General features: G+C 36.3%; 1 protein-coding gene and 1 long non-coding RNA gene across 2 annotated transcripts in view; one reads left to right on the forward strand and one right to left on the reverse strand.

Annotated features, from left to right (window-relative positions):
• Positions 1-10396, reverse strand: part of LOC138907115 (transposon Tf2-7 polyprotein) — a 72902-nt gene extending 62506 nt beyond the window's left edge. The window contains 1 exon segment of the mRNA XM_070197300.1: positions 10196-10396. Within this exon segment, the coding sequence (XP_070053401.1) occupies positions 10196-10396 (201 nt within the window).
• A 4984-nt stretch (positions 10397-15380) lies between these two features.
• Positions 15381-17980, forward strand: LOC104114989 (uncharacterized). The gene is made up of 3 exons (XR_690516.3): positions 15381-15734; positions 16066-16137; positions 17678-17980. It is a non-coding gene; the product is annotated as an uncharacterized lncRNA (long non-coding RNA).
• The last annotated feature ends 495 nt before the right edge of the window (positions 17981-18475 follow it).

Genomic DNA, 18475 nt, shown 5'->3' on the forward strand with positions numbered 1-18475 from the left:
CGAAATCACTTCGGACCCGAACCAACTAACCTGGTATATCATAATATAGCTTAAGAGTATAAAAGAAACAAAAATGGGAGAAACGGGGCTATAACTCCCGAAACGACTGGCCGGGTCGTTACATCCTCCCCCACTTAAGCATACGTTCGTCCTCGAACGTGCCGAGAGTTGTTCCAAAAGCCAAGAAATGGATGTGTAACCTTCCCATGCACATACCCGGGGGTGATCCCACGTCGCCCTATCCCATACATGTCCGATAACACAGCATAACTGAAATTCCTCAATTCAACCTAGCCCACAAGCCTTCGAATCAAATTTCCGACATCCGAGATTGCTTATAAGATTAGAAGTTCACATCTACATACCGTATAAGTATGAACAAGTTGTACCAAAAGCTGTAACCATAACTCAAATACTCAAATTCAAATACCGCATAGCTCGAATGCTCAAAGCAATGATTTCAAATCACAGTATCGACTCAAATCAACCCAGTGCTGATAATAAACCTCATATCAGACAAAACCTCGTTCTAAAACTTTCGTACACTGCCGATGATGAAAGAACACATACCGAATTCATAACCATTCATTAGACCAACAGGTCATGGAGCTCACGTTCCTTCTACAAGAACTATAGCCAATTTCAAAGCCGAATTCCGATATTATCCTCCCAATTATACCACAATCAAATCTGATAGCATCCATTCTAGGCCCAATGACCTCGTCTCATCCAACACGACCACTCTAGTGACATGACACATCAATACAATCTATACCCACAACCCGTGCAATCCGTGCACCAGATAGCAACATTCCAAATATACCCAATCGTAACAATGACCCAAACAGGAGAACCGTTCCGCAAGCTCGACGAGTACCACCCCAACGCAATGTTAAGAACCCATCATACACTGCAGAACCATAACACACGAATCTTACACGAGGGATCATATTTCCACAGAACTCTGCTGCAATATGCGACCCTATCCAAATACTGGTCCAAATGAAACACCTCAAGCCACCCTGCTAAAATCAATAACCTTGCGCAATTCGACATCAAGTACCCAAAGTGCATTACCATAACCATGGAGAAGCAAACGACACCATGCTACACAAAACCCGAAAGAACATGATCAATACGCCATCAACCAAGCAATATCAAATACTATTCTCGCTCAAATTCCGCTATAAGGCCACAATAGAACCGCACCATAGGTGCATGTAACCAACGAATCATAACTCCTCGTAGCATAGAAGAGTAACTCACAGATCATTTCAGAACACGAATAATCTTCACATCAACCGAATGGCACATCCTTCAACAATAGTTGTATGGAGCCAATCAATCCGGCTCGGTGTAGAATACACATCCTAATTAGGCCTACCAATGGGCCCCAAATCAACTATGGTCAGCCACCCATAGATAAATAACCTCCGAAAGTCCACAATGACGGAATCATAACACCTTCTATCATATGGCTAGCTCCGACCACAACTTCACAGTCCACAACCATGAAACAATCTGCTCCTGAGAACTCCCAATCTCCAATTTCATAGAACACATGAATCACCATATTTGATTCCACATCCACCGCCCGAATGCCTAACACCTCTCTCATACACAATCATCCCACGAGAAATACTTTAAAAATTCTTCCGTTCCACCTAGCAAAAATTTGAATATCAACAGTCAATCAACCAGGAGAGTGCCGCAATACCAGCGAAGTACCCATAAATCAAAACACATTGCCCCTTCTGAAATGTACACTCTCATCAAGCCATACCAAATAGTAATATCATTTACCTAGTCATCTGAAACCGTCCATGCTGCCTAAGAATTTATGTCCTTCCCTTCAAAATTGAACTGTGACCTTGTACATGTAAATCTTATTCCCGCACAACACACCATATCTAATATGCCATCATGTGAAAAGCATAAGAATTCCATTATCAACTCTGAGTCACTAGCAAATTACATACCTTATTAGTCAGAAACCTCTTTCTTGCTTCTTTCTAGGAGGAAATCATAACACACAACATGTTCCGTACATCGGTAGAAAATATCCGGTTCAAACCATGGTAGAACCCATCATGAACACTTTGAAATCCATTTGCACATAACCAAGCTATCTGAACTGAACTCCTCTAACTCCACCAAGCCACACAGGTTGCCAAATTCGAGAGCATTGCCACGAAACACTTGTAGATACTAGCCACATCATAAGTATCCAAAGAACCGATCATACCCATTACTGTACTAACCCAACCTACTACCAAGTTGTCTCATTTCTCCAAGTTCTTTCTAAATTGCCTTCAAATTGCTACTTTTTCCTTGTTAGAACACTACTATCCTTAACTAAAATTTACCCCACGAACTCTAGCGTAGAATCACGCCGCCCTAAGGCTTATAAGCCGCCGAATTCCTTTTTATGTATCCCAAAGGTTCCACAACCAAAAATGCTTACTCCGAAGAGACTTTATGTGAACCTAAAACTATTTCCTTCACCTTCTTAATACTGAAATGCATAATTCACAATGATATAAGATGCCACGAGTCTCAACACCGTTCAATACAACTCTCAGTTTTCTAGCCATATTTATAAATCTTGAATCCATTGGAACCATTCTCGAGAGTCATCCACTCTACTCAATTCTCGAATTAACCGACCAAACGAACCGAAACGACCTGTGCCCCATTAGCACACCAACACCCAAAGGAATAAAGAATAACCCACACTCTTACGCAACCGAGCAAATTCCCGCTCCATGTACACTACATTCTCTATGAATAACCACTAAATTATTTTATGGTCCTCCTATAACCATAGAGTGTAATACAACTTGTGTCTAGAAATTCCTTTACCCAAGTCATCCTCGATCTTGACCTATGCAAGTCATAACTGATTCATCGGTATACCCCGAACCGAAACTAATACGACCCATAACTGTGCAATCAACTCGTCGATAGCAGACTCCCCCACTTAGCCTTAAGCTGCAATTATATAAAATTAGAACCCGTAAGGATTTTTCCTTCTCAATTACCAAGGTCTCGCACCGTTAACCTGCCAGACTTCTCGAAGTCTTTTATTAAGCCTTTCATCAACATTCTGAATCTCCAACTAAAATCATACACGCGACCTCCTACCGGGTAGCAAGTAATATTCCTCGCAAAAGCTTCATCAACATCATGCCACCGCTAGCTGCACACAGGAGATAACTCACATGTGGAATTCCTTACCGACATCTTCCAATAACACTGCACTAAGTGCAACGACCACTAAATCCGTAAATTCTCCTGAGTTCATGCTCGCCCACCATTTGTATAAGTCTGCACTTTCCCTATTGACATCAACTGTACGTCAACAATACCTTCCGAACTCAAGTCATATTGCGCCTGACACGATAATCAAATCTCCACGCCTCTATTCATTTCAAACACACTCCTTTCTGCCATATTCAATTTTCCTTTGTACACTAACCATTACTCCAAATAGAGTATGCAGGCCGATTCACATACTAACACGATTCCAAACCATTCTACATTTTTTCAAGGCGCACGACTACCCTACTAGTGAATTCATATGCTAATCTGCCACTATTACTTCGGTTAAATCATCTCCTTTAAGAAACTTCTCAACCTCTACTTCTCCTACTTGACCTGCTAGTACTTCAACCACCTCGAAACACTTCCCGTCATGTCTTCCCTCATACTTTGCTACCCAACTGCTGCATCAAATCGAAATGTATCTCTGTCACACCTGAACCAATAAAATGTTACCGACTCTAAGTCTCTTCGAAGATCATCTTTCTCGAGCCATCAACATCAAAAATACCCATTCGCAACCACAATTACTACACAATCACTTACTCTTCTTGAGTCCAAACTCATTGACAAGACATGGAAATTTAATTTGCCCCAAAATTTAACAACGTGAAAGATCCTTCAAAACATTCACACTCGAGACCGTACATCACATCAAAACGAAAATCAAGCGCCCAATGGCCTTCCTTTTCATTTCAAGGAAATACTTCTCGTCACATTCAAATCATCTTAACACATCCCACAGTTACATCATACTCATCACAAAGCCATTCCATCGCTCATCGAGCCACGAATTCCACTTGTAGGGGCATTACCGGACATATGACTCCAAATGTACAGGTTACAACTGAAGCTATTGAGCCAAAGCTACGGTTTAAACCTAGCCTCAAGTCCTCCGGACTAGCCCATCACCAAAGCACATAATACATATTTCGAACCTCGTTCATAGAATCGCAAGCCGGCGATGCACAACTGATACCGAGCGCTCATGTGTGCACAATTGAAAGAGTTATGTTTCAAGCTGAATCAATTTCGCACGATAGAGTACAAGAAAGTGAAATTTTCCTAAGGGTTCTGCAGCCTCTCGAAGATAAGTACAGACGTCTCCGTACCGATCCGCAAGACTCTACTAAACCCGCTCATGACTCGTGAGACCTATGTAACCTAGGCTCTGATACCAATCTATCACGACCCAAACAAACCCTTGTCGTGATGGCGCCTATCGTGGAACTAGGCAAGCCGACTCATTTCCAAAACAAATCGATATTTTTATTTCAAAGATAATTCTAATGTTATTTAACATAAAAACCTTCGCAAAGGAGTTAAACCAAAACAAAAGTGTGGAAGGAAAAGCCCGACATCGAGGTGTCACTAGTCATGAGCATCTACTACAATCTGTATATCTATATCAAGGCTAACTCAACCTGGAAAATAGCCAAATACAACTAGAGGAAGATAAGAGGGAGAAGAGAAGGGGGCTACGGTCGCCAAACAGCTACCTTACTATCCCCGAGAAAATTTGCAACCAAAATAATCAACAACCGCTACCGTGTCCAGCTACACCTGGATCTGCACACAAGGTGCAGGGAGTAACGTGAGTACGCCAACTCAGTAAGTAACAAAAATAAATAAAGATTGAGTAGTAGTGACGAGCAATAAAGCATATAACGTACATATCAGGAAATCTCAGTAAAATACCACATGCTTTTAAAATCAGGATTTGAATCAAAATATCTCGTTTAAACTCAGTTCCAGTAAAAATCATTTAAAGATATTTTTCAACAGCTTTCAAACAAAGGAAAAATGCAAAGGTGAGCAAAATGATGAAATCATAAACAGACCCTCGGGAAAACCTCACAGTCACTCGTGCCACTCGGGCATACCTCACAATCACTCTTGCCACTCGGGCATACCTCACAATCACTCTTGCCACTCGGGCATACCTCACAATCACCCATGCCTCCCAGTCACTCAGCACTCGGCACTCGCACTCAGTAGGTACCTGTGCTCACTGGGGGTGTGTACAGACTCCGGAGGGGCTCCTTCAGCCCAAGTGCTATATCAAGCCAAATCATGGCATAAATCACTCAGGCCCTCGGCCTATATCAAATATGTTGCGGCGTGCAGCCCGATCCCATAAATATGCAACATGCTGCAGCGTGCAGCCCGATCCCATAAATATGCAACATGCTGTGGCGTGCAGCCCCATCCCATAAATATCCTCACAAATTAGGCCCTCGGCCTCACTCAGTCATAAACCTCTCAAGCCACACGGGCATTTCAGTAAAACAGGGCATTCGGCCCAAAATATTTATATGCATCAAAATAGAGTCATAAAACTGAGTTATGCGATAAATAAATATAAACATGACTGAGTATAGATTTTCAATCGAAAACAGTGAGAGGATAGTAAGAAAAGGCCCCTAAGGGTCCAAACAACACTGGCACAAGGCCCAAACATGGCATTCAGCCCAATTTACAGAAACTCTTTCTAAAATATATAAGTATTATATAGTTTCAACAAAGTATGCAACTTTACAGTTGCTACGGGACGGACCAAGTCACAATCCCCAATAGTGCACGCCTACACGCTCGTTACCTAGCATGTGCGTCACTAAAAATAGTAGAATGATACAAAATTCGGGGTTTCGTACCCTCAGGACAAGATTTATAATCGTTACTTATCTCAAACCGATCAAATCTCTACCCCGCTATGCTCTTTCCTCTGGACTCGTCCTCCAAATGCTCCAAATCTATTCACAATTAGTACAATACCATCAATATACGCTAATGGAATGAATTCCAATGGAAAAGCTACAAAATTAGACCAAAATCCGAAATTGGCTCAAACTCGACCCCCGGGTCCACGTCTCGAAATCCGACAAAATTTACAAAAATATAAAGCCCATTAACTCACGAGTCTAACCATACCAAATTCATCAAAATCCGACATTGTTCGGTCCTTCACATCCTTAAATTACTTCTCTAAAAATCCCAAGCCCTAACCTCTCATTTTTACTAATTACAATGACTAAACAACAGAAAATCACCATATATACAAGTATTAGGGCTCAAGAACCTTACCTCACTGATAGCCCTTGAATCACCCTTCAAAAATCACTCCAAAAGCTCCACAAACCGACTTGAAAATGGTGGAAATGAACCAAATTCGCGAAGTGTTCTATTTATGGTTTCTACCCAGGTTATCGCACCTGCGGGCTCGTAGATGCGACCTCCAACTCGCACCTGCGCAACCTGCCTAGCCTAGCATTGCACGCACCTGCGAACTCTCCACGCGCACCAGCGGCCTCGCACCTGCGACTCTTTCTTCCGTAGGTGCGAAAATAGCAGTAGCAGCAGCTTCAGCTGCATTTTTTAACTCCGACAAATCCGTTAACCACCCGGAATTACCCCGAGGCTCTCGGGACCTCAACAAAAAATACCAACAAGTCATATATCAACATACAAACTTAGTCGAACCTTCGAATCACTCAAAACAACATCAAATCATCAAATTACCCTCGGATTCAAGCCTAAGAACTTCTAAATTTCCAAATTCGGTAACCGATGTCGAAACCAACCAAACCACGTCCGAATGACCTCAAATTTTGCACACACATCACAAATGACACTACAAACCTACTCTAACTTTCAAAATTCCATTCTGACCCCGATATCAAATTTTTCACTGCAGACCGAAATCGCCAAATTTCTAATTTCGCTAATTCAAGCCTAATTCTACCACGGACCTCCAAATCACATTCTGGATGCACTCCTAAGTCCAAAATTACCTAACGGAGCTAAGGGAAGTATTAGAATTCAAATCCGAGATCATTTACACATAGGTCAACATCCGGTTGACTTTTCCAACTTAAGGTTCTAAATAAGAGACTAAGTGTCTCAATCCACTCCGAGCCCGAACCAACTAACCTGGTATATCATAATATAGCTTAAGAGCATAAAGGAAACAAAAATAGGAAAAGCGGGGCTATAACTCCCGAAACGACTGGTTGGGTCGTTACATAACAATAGCACGGACAATTCACGTGCGAACACCCTGACAATCCTCTCAACAATACCACGTGTGCCAAAATATAACAACACAATAAAATGACTTTCACAATACGTGCCCATATGCCACAACATTTCCTCAAAACAGTTTCAATACCACAACCACGCATAGCCCCCGGCTCAACAATACTGGGTACAACAGCAACAACAACAATAACACGAGAATACAGCAGGTAAATCAACTCAAGAACTTCAGAACACAAAGAAACTGACGAACGAGCTCAGAATGAAAGAGACAACAGAGAATAATGGTTTCAACAAGAGGGGAGATAGCGTGCAACAATGATTTTCACATAAGTACAACTCGACGGTAAGAGAGATAACACGAATCAAATAATTCTAAATAAGGATAAGTCAACAATGAAAGGGATAATAAAACTTCAATTAAGGTTGAGCAATTACGGAAAAGATACTAATAAATTTAATTAAGGATAAGCAATTACAGAAAAGATAATAATAATTTCAATTAAGGATAAGTAATTACGGAAAGAATAATAATAACTTCAATTAAGGATAAGCAATTACGGAAAAGATAGCATGGCAATAAAAGAGGCAATATCTTCAATTAAGGCACATAAGTGTTTAATTGTCAACAAGGGTAAAACATGAATCAATTGATTTCAAATAAGACACGTAAGGGTAAATTTAATAAATAAGGGATTTAGCATGCTAAAACAACTTCACATCTAATGAACATAAGAACCTAAAAGTCCTAAACGGTCAAATTTTTACAAATAAGCCTTAGTACGTACTCGTCACCTCACGTACACGGCCTTCACATGAGACAATTAGCACAAATGACTCAAATCCTATGGGGTACTTTCCTCCACACAAAGTTAGGCAAGACACTTACCTCAAAGAAGCTATAATGTTACTCTAAAATGACTTTCTTGAGTGAAACAACCTCTGGACGACTCAAATCTAGCCAAATTAACTTCAAATCATAAATAAAACTCATAGGAAATAATTCCGGATAATAAAGCCTCAATCTTTAACAAAAACTAAAAAGTCAACCCAAATTTTAACCCTGGGCCCGCACCTCGGAACCCGATAAAATTTATAAAATTCGAACACCCATTCAATTACGAGTCCAACCATACTAATTCCATCCGATTCCGACTCCGAATCGATGTTCAAACCCCAATTATTCTACTTAGAAAAGTTTTTGATAAAAACCCTTAATTCTCCCGTCATAACATGGATTAATTTAAAGATGAACTTCTGTAATTATATTAAAATATAAAAATTATAGTTAGATACTGACCCCCATGAAAAGATGAGAAGAACACTGTGAAAATCATCTCAATCAGAGCTCTAGAACTCAAGATATGCTCAAAATACCAAAATAACGGGTTTGATTTTTTATACACAGGGATTTGTGCTTTAGTGACAAAAAAATCAGCATCGGCGCATTTCCAGCTGTCATTTCCGCTTTTGCGGACTATTTTTCGCACCTGCGGGGTTGCAGATGCGGACCCAACTTCGCATTTGCGAAGCACCACCACCAGCTCTCTTCCCCGACACTAAAATGAGCATAACTTCCTCATACGATATCCAAATTCGACGATTCTTTTTGTTATGGCTCTATAATTACGATACGGATCTAATGCTTCAATCAAAACAAAAATTGGAGCTAATTTTCTTATTGGGGGTACCATTTATGCTTGAAGAAACGAAGTCGAAACATAAAAAACGAGCGCAACACAACCCAAATCTATTCGAAACTCACCCGAGACCCTCGGGACCCCGTTCGAACATACCAATAAGTCCAAAAACATAACACGGACTTGCTCGAGGCCTCAAATCATATCTAACAATATCAAAACTACGAATCGCACCTCAAATCAACCTTAATGAACTTATGAACTTTCAACTTCTACAACTCGCGCTGAAACATTTCAAATCAACCCGGAATGACATCAAATTTTGCATGCAAGTCTCAAATGACATAACAGAGCTAATCCAACTCTTAAAATTACAATCCGAGCCCCACATCAACAAAGTTAACTCTCTGTCAAACCTTTTAACCTTCCAAAACTTTAACTTTTCAATTTTCGCCAAAATACTTCAAATTATCCTACGGCCCTCCAAATTCAAATCCGGACGCACGCCTAAATCCAAAATCACCATACGAAGCAATTAGAATCATCAAAACGTCATTTCGGAGTTGTCTACATAAAAGTCAAAGTTCGAAATTAAAAATATTAAAAAAAATAGCACAATTAGAAGATAACAGTTTAATTGATACACCCGATCAAATAAAAAGATTTGATTCTTTTTCCAATGCCTATATTACTTATGGAATAATGTTAATAACTATTGTTACCATCGCTTAGCGGAAAGAAAATTTCAAAATTAAAATTGATAAAATCTTACCTAAGATCAACAATGTCTCAAAAAAGGTTAGATGTATTAGCTATATTGTCAATTAAGAAAGACTTACTAGGAGTTATTGATTAAAAAATAAAATTAAGACCGCTCGTAAAGTTTGGCTTTAGGCCACACAACTCTTTCGGCCGCCCCTGCGTTAAATGAATTAATGCAAAAATTAAAATATCAGTCGAATCATTCCTTTAGAACCCAAAACATGAAAATTTTCCTTTCCACTAATTAATGAAAATTGTGCTGCAATAGCTCCGCATTGAACAATGACTCATCAAAAATTGTAGAACAATGAACAAACAACAAAGTGTATATCTCTTTCCATCTTTAGTTAGACGAATTATGACTAGCCTAGAGTATAAAGAATGAAATCAGTAGAGTCAATCCTAGCTTCAACCTTGGGAAAAAATAACCCCATTACAGCCAACGACTGATCCCCAGTTGCACCGCCACGAGAAACACCGTAACTGTGGTGGTGAAGACGGTGGTCATCGGAGTATTGTTGTTGATCCTCATGATTACTAGGAGGATGATAATACATCCGTGAAGTTTGAGGGCAGTGAGAGTTAAATCTAGCGGCCATTCTAATTCCTGCATCCAATAGCTCTACGTACTTCCCCATTTCTCTCAATTTTCTTCTATTTACTACTACTGTATAAATTTTCTTGGAGAGGAAATTATAAATGAAATGAAAGGAAGAAATTTTGCGTCGATGCCCATATATTGGAAGAGGATTTTGGTTTGTAGGTTGAGCCTTGAGGGTTGAGAGGAGGGGAGTGAGCCTTATTGCCCATTATATAGTTGTCTTTTGGTTTTATCTAATTTCCATGAGCTTTCCTTTTACACGTTTTTGACATTTTTCGTTCCTAAAGTTTTGGTTATTCTAAGAGCTAGACTAGAAATAGGGCTCACTGATCACTTTTTGGCTCTTTAAAAAATAAGAGTGGTCATTAATCTGGAGTTTTAATTTTCAAAAAATATCGTGGAGTTTTATAGAATTTTAAACTTCAAAATAAAACTATTTTTTAATTACAAGGACTATAAATGGTTATTTATGAATTTTACCCGGGCTCCACTAATTAAGTTATTTCTAATTGAATTTATGTTCTATGTGTTGATAGTGTAGGGAGTATTATATACTCGGTCATGTCAGCTATCAATTTACTACTAGTAATAGTAAGTAGCAATTTAATAAAAATAATAATTAATCTCTTACGAAAAGTTAAACTATCTGATAATATAAAAGTCTTCATACGTGTATATAACAATTCAATGCTTCCTTATAATATTGTTTATGTTTACCATAAAGGAGAATGGGTTTGGTTGGTTGGTTGGCTTGGTGGAGGGCACAATTAATAAAATATTAATATAACATAACATGTATTCAACGTTTTTGAGCTGCAAAGCAAAGTGATGCTCGATTATATAATAGAGTACAATAATTGCTTTCTCCTTTGGAACGGCACATTGGACCAAGTATTTTGACCCTTTCATTCTCAAAAGAAAGTCCTTTAAAGGATGTTAGACTTATTATTATTATAGCTTTTCGAAGAAAGATCTTTTTTTTTCAATCGAGGCTGGACTATTCTTTCTTTCATATAGGACTCAGACTTTCATCACTATCGATTGATCAAATGCATTTAGCAAGTGGAATAAACAAACGATATTCGACAATGAAGTACAGTAATAAATTCCTTAGGTTAATTAAGTTTAACATTGAATGTAGTTTTACCGTTAGTACAAAATATTGCCATGGAAATGGACGATTTCTTCGGTCAATTAATGATATGTATATATATATATATATATATATATATATATATATATATATATATATATATATATATATATATATTTGTCTATATGCATTTGTTCGTTAATTAATAAGTTACAACTCAAGATGCACAAATAAAACAGAGCATTACGCATGTTTGGTCAAATTGTCAAAAACTATTTATTTTGAAAAAAAATAATAATTTGTGTTTGGTCAATTCGTTTACTTATTGCGATACTTGATAAGTAAATTTTGTTTGACTATTCTTTTCAAAAAATAATTTTAGGCATCAAATTACGAACAAAGACAGTGAATGTTTAATTCATAATCAGTATTATTTAAGAAACAAAAAATTTAAATATTTATTATAAAAGAATTTAATAATAAGAGTGGGTTGCTCTAGTGGTGAGCACCCTCCACTTCCAGCCAAGAGGTTGTGAGTTCGAGTCACCCCAAGAGCAAAGGTGGAGAGTTCTTGGAGGGAGGGAGCCGAGGGTCTATCGGAAACAGTCTCTCTATCCCAGGGTAGGGATAAGGTCTGCGTACAAACTACCTTCCCCAGACCCCACTAGTGGGATTATACTGGATTGTTATTGTTGTTGTATTATAAAAGAATTTAATTAATTTTTATTTTTATTTAATTAATGTATAAAACATAAATTAATATATATTAAATATTTTAATCAATATAAATTACAAAAGCAATAATATTGGTAGGAACATATGTGCTTACAAGTTACATGTACGAAAATATGAGAAAAAAACAACCTAGGTAGTATTGCATTCTGTTGACTATCATATGTATTCACGCGAAAAAGAAATATAAATAAAATTATAAATTAGAGATCGTGTAATATTGGTATACTAAAAAAGAAAAAAATTAAATCAATCATGTGAAAAAAGTGCTTAAATCTGGGGATTAACATTATTATTTCAAAGAGTAATATGAGACGAAGAAAGAAGAAACGGCGGAAGAGATCTATTTATAATAGAGAGATTATTTCAAAGAGGAATAAGAGAAGAATAAAAATATGGTAAAATTAAGACGAAAAGGTATTTCTGCCACACTTTTTTTTTTGCCACAATGGCCCAAAAAGGGTTATTAATTTAAAATCACACTCAAATTAGGGTTTCCGTGCTAATCATATGCCAAGAGTTCTAAATTCTCTTCTTGTTTCTATCTCATCCATTGAATGCTTGACTTCCCAATACATGGAAAATATCAAGCATGCATACCCTCTTTCCCATAAACATTTATCAGAATGTATTTTTCATCTTTTTTTTGGTACTATACGCGTATATATTTCATATTTCTTCATCTGTATACATATACTTGATTGTGTATTTCGTATATCTTTCGTATAATAAGGTGTTCAAAGCCCTAATATTTAAACAACCTCCCTCTTCTAAGCCTTAATACTTAAACAAACCAAATACTTGATTGTTTCTTCATCTCTTATTCTCCTATGTTCTTCTAAGTGTGAGTGGATAGATTAAGAAATCTATAATGGTGCAGTCGAAGAAGAATAGTGCTTCAAAAATTATGTTGTATTTTCTAGTAAAAGGCCAGAAATATACTACTCATGGAGTGAATATTCTCCTATGATTATCGGGGTTAAGAGTAGCATCTTCCAGTCTTTCAAATCTCATGAAGCGGCCATATCTGCGTTCAACGAATTTGAAAAATCAATTGAAGGTCAAAAAAATTCAAATCGATGTTTCTTATTATATTTTGTGGTAAGAAGCCGGGATTATACTAATATTGGTCTGAGTATGTTAATATGATAGTTCGAGTCGAGGGTAGTTGTTTCCAAGCTTTTCAATGTTATGATGAAGCCTTAGAAGCCTTCAACAAATTTCAAACAACAAGTTGTTCACAGGAAGATCCATCTTCAAGCTCGACTATTGAAGAAAATGTAGAAGTGGTAACAAATCAGAAAATATTGCAAACTGATTATGTTAATTTTATTTCTTATTTTCTCCTATATTAGAAAAGTGTTTGCTATATGTTTTGGTGTGCAAGAGATGTAGACTTTGTTTTGCATTTTGAATATCAAGTTTTGTATGAAGTTGGCCATGATTATTTTAAGTTTATTTTATTTATTATTTATGAAGTTCGAAGTTTATGACTTCTTTAATATTCCGATCCTATTTCAGGTAAATTATTCCAAGAAAAAAAATCTGCATTTCGTACATTTTGTATTAATTTGTATTTCGTCAGTGTTATACATGCATTGTATTTTAGTCTATGCTTTACAATATAAAAAGCGTATTGTAAGATTAAAATGTTACACTATTGGTATCAAATAGGGTACAATACAGTATTTCTTAACTTTTTATTCAATTTACACTATTATTTTATTATATATTATAGTACTCATCTACTAATATGAAAATAACTATCCATCTAAGGTTAAAACCGTATTATAAGGTTAACTATAACATCTTGTACCAACAAAATCTTTAAAGGAAAGATCACATATAATACTTGTTTCGTTTGATATAAATGTCTTATGGGATATTGGAAAGGTTCTTATTAAATGATTCGAGAAGGAGAGAGAGGGGGAGAAAAAGTAAAAGAACTCTATTTATACATCAAAAATGCGTATTGCTTTTGGGTCGATAATATTTGAAACCAGTGGATAAAGGAAGCAAAAATATTTTTGAACATGTAGCAAAAAATAAAAACCAAAAGTAAAGGAAGCAGTGGGTAAAGAAATACGAAATAAGCATAATTTTCATTGATTAATTGATAATTGAACATATTCCAAATAATATTTAGAAGTTAATCACCTAACATAAGATAATTTTAGCATACACTCCTAAAAGAATTCTTTACAATTTTTATTGCATCCATTTTGTTTACCGAAAATTCTATTCATGAATTCTTGATCCAACCAATGTGAACATCTGGTTTGAGATATGGTTTTCAATACAACTATTTCGTATGAATTTTCTTGGAACATAGTAAGACCAATATTCTATCCAAAGAGGCTTAATCTCTATCAAGATTAGCGGTATTTTTTCCAGTATTTTAAAAAAAAGGATCATAGTTAGCCTAATAATTTAACCACTGAAATTATTTACATTCTAGTTAGCCTAAAGAATCCTCCATTTTAGTTAGCCTAAAGAATCCAGTCAGTGAACGAACTACATATTACTGGTGTGACTATCTAATTTGAATTGATTCGTTGTCGAAATTGATGGTGTTAGTTGAATTATATTAATTGTTCAAGTTACCAAAATTGTATTGATAACTATAATTTTTGAATCCCCGTGTAGATATTTTCAATCCTATTTACTAATATAACTATTCACATATCAATCATTTAACTTATCAATGAAGCAATTAGACCTCTTATTTATTCTTCCTATTTCAAATTCAAGACTGTTTTAGTAGTCTATAGAACTAGGACGAAGTCTTCTGGTAAGAATTGATTTAAGAGGTGTATATGAGTCTACCACTTTTTCATATATAATTCATACAGAAGAATTGATATTTTTAAAAAAGTCTTTTGAAATGATATATAAAAAAGATAACAGTTATAACAAAAAACACACGAGATGTGATGAAGATAGAAATTTGATATTATTCATAGTACAATAGAAAATAAAAGGACATCTACCATAACTGGATGAACTTAAAAACAAAAGCTAAAAAGGGGATAAAACAACATAAACATAACCTAAAAACCAATCAATTTCAACCGGATCTTCAGAAGTTCCTTGTCCTTCCACTTGCACTTTGAAGACAACAAACAATGGTACAATATCAACCAACTAAAATTTAACGACCTAACATCCCTTGACATCATTATCCACCACAAAATTTTTCCAGCCTTCTTTGAGCCTTCTTTGTTTAGCAATGCTCAATGTTACAAACCACTCTATGCCACCATATTGAGGAAGCACGATATTAGTTGGTTTGAGCCTTCTTTCGCTTTTGCGAGATGCCAAACATCGCATTTGCGAGCCTTTATGTCATATTTGTGACTGTGGCAGAGTTGGTCAGGCTTCGCTTTTGCGACGCCTTTGTCGCATTTGCGACCGTCGCATTTGCGAATCAGATGTCTGCGACTGGTGCAAGGGCTTTTATTACGGGACTTAGCTTCTTTTTCCTCATTTCCCACTTGATCTTAGGCGATTTTGAGAGCATTTTTGTGGAGGATTTCATCAACATCAAGAGGTAAGTGATCCTTATCAATTCTTTAGCTAAATACATGGATTATGAGTAGATTTAACATAAGATTAAAGTAAAATTGTGGGATTTTTGTTAGAACCTAGGGTTTGGTAAAAATAAGATTTGACCACAAAATCTATTATGTAATTGGGAATAAATTATATATTTGAGTTCTTGTGGTCATGGGTGACATTTTTATTCGAAAATTTTCGGAATCCAGGCACGTGGGCCGGGGGTGAATTTTAGGAACCTTCCAAATTGGGTTGGATAATTATTCTAATATCTAAATTATGAACTTTTGAACATATATTTATTAGTTTATATGACTTTTGGTTAGTTTCGGAGTCCTCGACGTCGTTTGAGGAATTCTAGTGAGGTTGAAGAGCCGGATTGAGGACTTGGGACCGAGGTAAGTCTCTTGCCTAACCTTGTAAGAGAGAACTTATCCTCTTAGGTGTATTATTATTGTGTGCTACTTGTTATGGGAGTTACGTACGCACGAGGTGACGAGAGTACGTACATAGCTATATTCATGATATGTCCAAGTAGACTTAAATTCACATCATGCCTTTATTTGTACTGTTTATATCTATCATGTGTATCAATTATCTTGATTAGGACTGAGACTGAGAGATAACGACTTAGCTTCTTACTTTAGAAAAATTGGGAAATACTTGATAAACTATAAATATGTGTCTTCTCGTCTCGTAAACCTCACTACTCTTATGGGATCGGGTCATTCGCCTCAGTAGTCCTGAGTATCACTATTTCTATGGGATCGGGTCGTTCGCCTCGGCAACTTCATACTTAATAATTGGAACTGGATTTGGTTTGTTAATTATTGAGTTAGCGCCTCCAAGGCTGATTATGACGTGTTTAGTTACTTGATATAGACTCATGTGTAGACTTACTGTAGTTACTTTAGCTGCTTCGTTGCTATTTGTTGTACACTCATCATGTCTACTTTATGTATTTATATTGTTATTTGACCTCTAGTAAGTGTCAAGTCGACTCCTCGTCACTACTTCTTTGAGGTTAGATTAGATACTTACTAGGTACGTGTTATTTTCCCTACTCACACTACACTTCTGTACTGATGTGCTGGTACTAAGACATGTACTACCAGTGGCACGCGAGCGCATAGTCGATCATCTACGGAGATTTAGTGGTGAGTTGCTTGCCTTGCTATGATCTGCATCATCGGAGCCTCCCTCTTCCATGTTTATAATTTTTGTCTATCACTTTCAAACAGTAGTTATAGTAGTTTTGTATATTCTCTAGATTGCTCATGTACTTGTGGCGCCGAGTTTTGGGGAGTTTTAACACTTTTGTACTGCTATACTTATCCTCTTATCACTACAGTGGATGTACTTATTATGCTGGTATTTTGGTTAAGAAATGAGTAGATACGAATGCATGAGATCCTACTTATATTGTTTCTTTTAAAAGGAAAACTTTGTTTTAAATGTTAAAATTGAGTAAACAAATAGTAGTTTTATTTGTGGGCTTGTCTAATGACAGCGTTAGAAGCCATTGCGACCTACTATGGGTTTTGGATCGTGATAACAACCATATAAGTCCATTGACTAAGGTTGTAGTCATATGCCCTATGTTAATTACATCGTTGTGATTCATAGTTATATTGACCGTTAATATAATAGCCAATATATAATTCTATTCATTAAGGTCATACATATTAGCCACTAGTTTTTGACTCTTTATATATATCTCCTAAACATAAGTTAAACAACATTTCCTACTCTCCAAACAAAATAGATACTCTAAATATGAATTCTAACGGGTGGATTGAAGATGATTTCTATCCATGATTTAGGATGGACGTACCTTGATCGTACGTTAAGTACGATGATATGGTAAAAAAAATTTATTTTATTTTTTAGTTTAAATGATATGATTTTGTACCCTATCTTTCCATTATGATTGTGCAGTTTCTTCCAAAGAGCATTTGTGACTATCTTCCTCCTAGTTCGGTTAAAACAATACTTCTATGTAATGGGAAGGAGTGGACTGTGACTCTAACAGGTGGTGTTCGAAGAAGACTCGTTAAGGGGTAGAAACAATTTGTTGTCGACAATAATCTGAATTAAGGAAGTATTCTTCTCTTTAAACTTATTGAGGCTACATCAAGGATTGTGATCTTCGCTGTTGAAGTGCAAGGAACATCTAATGCTTACCTCTTTAGATGTGCTTTTAATGACATGTAGTGACTGTGCTCTACCCTTTTCATTCAAATGCATCAAAGTAGTATTGTAAGAACATGTTTCTCGATTAATATGATTTTTTCTTATAATATTGTCTGTGATTTTCCTTGGATTATTGTTATACTTATTTATTTTAAGAAGACTACTCAATTGAAAAAAGGAATATTTAAACTGGAAATCATTTTATATATTTAGTATAAAAAACGACTAAACTAAAACTACACAATTTTTTAATAGTGATTTAGGCCAAGTCCCCCTCTTCTTTTTTATCCTTTTGGATATAATAGAACCCAGAACAAGACTAGGAAGCTTTAAAAAAAACTCTTGAAAATCGAAATTAATTTGGTCATAGAGAATTGAAAAAGTCAACACGAATAACAAAAAAATGTATTTAGTGATTCAAAGTTTTGGAGACCAAAATATTAAATACAATTCAACCACCATCCTAAACTCGTCGGATGGAAACTCACTAATAAGGAAAAGAACTTACTGAATTTCGACAAAAAAAATGTTGCAGTCAAGTTT

Source organism: Nicotiana tomentosiformis, chromosome 1 (genome assembly GCF_000390325.3).
Source record: "Nicotiana tomentosiformis chromosome 1, ASM39032v3, whole genome shotgun sequence".
In the NCBI taxonomy this organism is placed as follows: Eukaryota; Viridiplantae; Streptophyta; class Magnoliopsida; order Solanales; family Solanaceae; genus Nicotiana; species Nicotiana tomentosiformis.